Genomic DNA, 3,109 nt, shown 5'->3' with positions numbered 1-3,109 from the left:
GCTCCGGGCGGGGGCGCGGGAGCGGCGGGCAGCGGAACGGGGCTGCCGGCACTGCCGAGCCTGTCCTGCCATTTGTGTGTGCCCGCGGCGCGAGATCTCCGCGGTGCCGGCGGGCTGCAGAGGACCGCGGAGGAGGAGGTTGCTGCTCGCCTGCCTCTCCGGCCGCTGTGGCTTCAGCCCGGGGCTGGCACGCCAAGTTTGTGCAGGCGAGTTGGGGACTCCCGGCAGCACTTGTTTCGCCGCTGTCCGCCGTACCGATCCTGGGCTCAGCCCCGACCGCCGTGGTGACTGTGGCGGCTCGCTGACAGCGCCCTGATTCAAGGTCTCCTTTGGAAAATCTGCCTCCCCTTCTTGCCTCTCCTTCTCCCAATCCAAAGTAGAAATAACCTAGGGCACTCATTCTGGTCTGGCACCTGATTGCAGGAGACAGGAAAATTTCCCATAAGACAGCTGTTTTGGCTTCCTTGCAAGGGATGAGTCGTTGACTCAGTTTAATATCTAGTGTCTTCAGAGCCTACTTCATCACAACTCTAAGCTGATACCTGCTGCCAGTATTTCTATTATCTGTAGGCTCCAAATCCGGCAAAGCTGCTGTCTAAGCTTTCTTACAGATCCTCTTGTTAGCACTATTGCTTGGGAAACAGGAGTTCAGGTGTGCTATAACTTTTTTTTTTTTCTTTTCAGTGAAGTACTGGCTTGACTGGCAGGAAGACACCTTGTATAAGCCTGGTCCCCCACCAGTTTGGGGGACATGGCATCGGGCATTGGATCTCCATCCCCTTGCTCAGGGGGCAGTGATGATGATGACATGGAAATTCTGTTGAACAACACTATCCCCCAACATCAAGGTACAGAGCCTATGGGGCATGTGTGCGCAAGTGTATGGATTGGGGAAATGCAGTTTTCATGCTGAATATGTGGGATATATGAAGATGATGTGCAGGGGACTGTTTACTAGGAGTCATGCATATGTCTTGATTTTGATATGTGAGTCCTAGGGTTCCCTCAAAATGCGAGACTCGCAGCTTTTAGTCAGATGGAGCAACTTTGTTCCAAGCCATTGCAGGTTGTCAGGGGCCTTTGCTTTGAGAAGGTATAAGGGGGTGGAGGCAGAGGGGTGGATTCTGACAGGGCACTAAAATGCTTGCAAGTTTCATATTTCACGAATGGGGAGGGGGGGAATGGGGCAGTATGTAAAAGGGCAGGGTGTCTGGCTTTCTTTCATTTGGGAAGTCAGACCTGCTGACGTCCAGAGCAAATTGCCCTGGGCTGTTGTGTGACCCACTTTCTTTCTTTACCACACCCAATTATTGAGGTTTCTTTTGGTTCTTGCTCCGTGCTGCTTACTCACCTTTGCTCTTCTTCTAGTCTTTGTACCTAGCTTTTTCCCTGGTGCTTACATCCTCATCATCAACATAGAGGCTTGGGTTAGAGCTCTAGGTACTTTTCTGGTTTTGATATTGTTGCTGGCTTGCTCTGTGGACTTACACCTGGTTTCTGTGCTTTGTCATAGAAAGCAGTAGTATATATCTGGATGTCCTGGAGAATAAGACAAGTCTTTCCTATTAAGGCCTTCTATACTGTTGTAGTATTAGAAAATGTTGAAACTGGAAAGATTTTTTTTTCTTTTGTAAGTTTTGACTTTAGGGCTTTTCTGACACCTCTAAAATTTTAGGTGGGAGGGGCTGTCAGTAAGCCTTGTAAGGGAAATTTTGGTGAGGAAAAACTATTAAAGTTCTTGCAGATTTAAGAGCCTTAGGTAATATATAGAAAAGGATGGGACATGAGAGGCTCTAAATCAGAACTTGCTGGAGGGGAAGATGTGGGATCCATGAAGGAATTGGGTAGGTGTTGCAGGATGGTGTGAGCAAAGAGGTATTAATCAGTTGGGAAAGTGACAGGAATGGAAGACCTCCCAATTGTGAGCACTCTCTGCTGTTTCATTTCATCTCTGCCTGCTGTAACTCCTCTGACCTGTGGCTTCCTTCATCCTGCCCAGCTCCTGTGGTCAGGAGGCCATTTTCCCTTGGAGGGAGAAGGAGTGACTCTGGCTGTGTGTGATGGGCGGGGCAGCGGAGGAGGACGAATGGCTGGGCTCCTCTCAGAGCCTGCCACAAAGGAAAGGGCTGTCTGGCTGCCCCTCAGACTGCAAGGAAGGATGGAGCCACACAGATGAAGTGTGCTGTGGTGGTGGGACCTGGCATGTATTTCTGTGACCAGCTTGCTGCCTGTTTGGAGGGGGAAGGGTTGTCAAATCCAGATCTGAATGAATTGCTATGAGCAGCAACTTACCTATGTCAGGAGAAGGACAAGTAGTGGCTTACTGTCCTGTATCTTGTGTGCCACTGTAGGGTCTTCTGTAGTGCTGCAGTGGCTAGATACTTGAGTTTTTTCTGGAGACCCATGGACTGAAACAGTGTCCTAGATGGATTCTCACAAATGCACTTTCACTTTTATTTTTGTATACCAAAAAGGAATTGCGTGCTGTCTGTCCATCTTCCCTTCCCTGTGCTAACTGAGCTACTCCCTGTTTTGACTGCTGAGTTCTTTAGATGTGGGCATCTACTCTATGCTCTTTTCCTCTCTTGATAGGTTAGAGCAAACTTCTGGTCCCTAAATCAAGTGTAACTCTGCTTGGAGAAGGAATATTGTGGGAAATGAGGAGGGGAGACATATACAGAGGTCCCTTAACAGATACTATTCAGTCATATGATATGGATATTAAATGGGGAAACAGCCTTAAACACGTCTGTGTTTGTAAATATGTAGCAAGGAACAGACAAATCAAGTGATGTCTGTGAGAAGTTGGCTATGCTGTAGTGCACAGATGGGATTTGAATGCGACATGTCACCTCTTCCCCTCCAGAGCCTGAAGAAGAGCCAGAAGAAGAGCTTCTCTCAGAGGCTGAAACACCCAAGATAAAGAAGAAGAAGAAGCCCAAGAAACTAAAAGAACCCAAAGTGCCCAAGCTCAGCAAGCGCCAGAAGAAGGAGGTGAGGAAAAGGATGCCTTAGACCACACTCTGAATTCTGGAAGTGAGGGGGATTACTTTTGTTTGGCCTGTGATAGCAATCCTTTTTTTATGGATCCTCTAGTGCTGGGGGGGGG

General features: G+C 48.6%; 1 protein-coding gene across 8 annotated transcripts in view; it reads left to right on the top strand.

The window, feature by feature from the left end:
• Window positions 1–678: 678 nt before the first annotated feature.
• The window catches only part of CHD4 (chromodomain helicase DNA binding protein 4), a 21,792-nt gene continuing 19,361 nt past the window's right edge, over window positions 679–3,109 (top strand). For all 8 annotated transcript variants that reach the window (XR_003257589.1, XM_026090193.1, XM_026090192.1 and 5 more), the window contains exons 1-2: window positions 679–848; window positions 2,867–2,994. Coding sequence is in view for 7 of the 8 variants with exons in the window: in XM_026090193.1 (XP_025945978.1) it covers window positions 752–848; window positions 2,867–2,994 (225 nt within the window). In the remaining variant the exon portion in view is untranslated. The remainder of the gene's footprint in view (window positions 849–2,866; window positions 2,995–3,109) is intronic.

Source organism: Apteryx rowi, unplaced genomic scaffold (genome assembly GCF_003343035.1).
Source record: "Apteryx rowi isolate R43461 unplaced genomic scaffold, aptRow1 scaffold_853, whole genome shotgun sequence".
In the NCBI taxonomy this organism is placed as follows: Eukaryota; Metazoa; Chordata; class Aves; order Apterygiformes; family Apterygidae; genus Apteryx; species Apteryx rowi.
The sequence above is the reverse complement of the archived record's forward strand: the minus strand, read 5'-3'. Positions and strand labels throughout refer to the sequence as shown.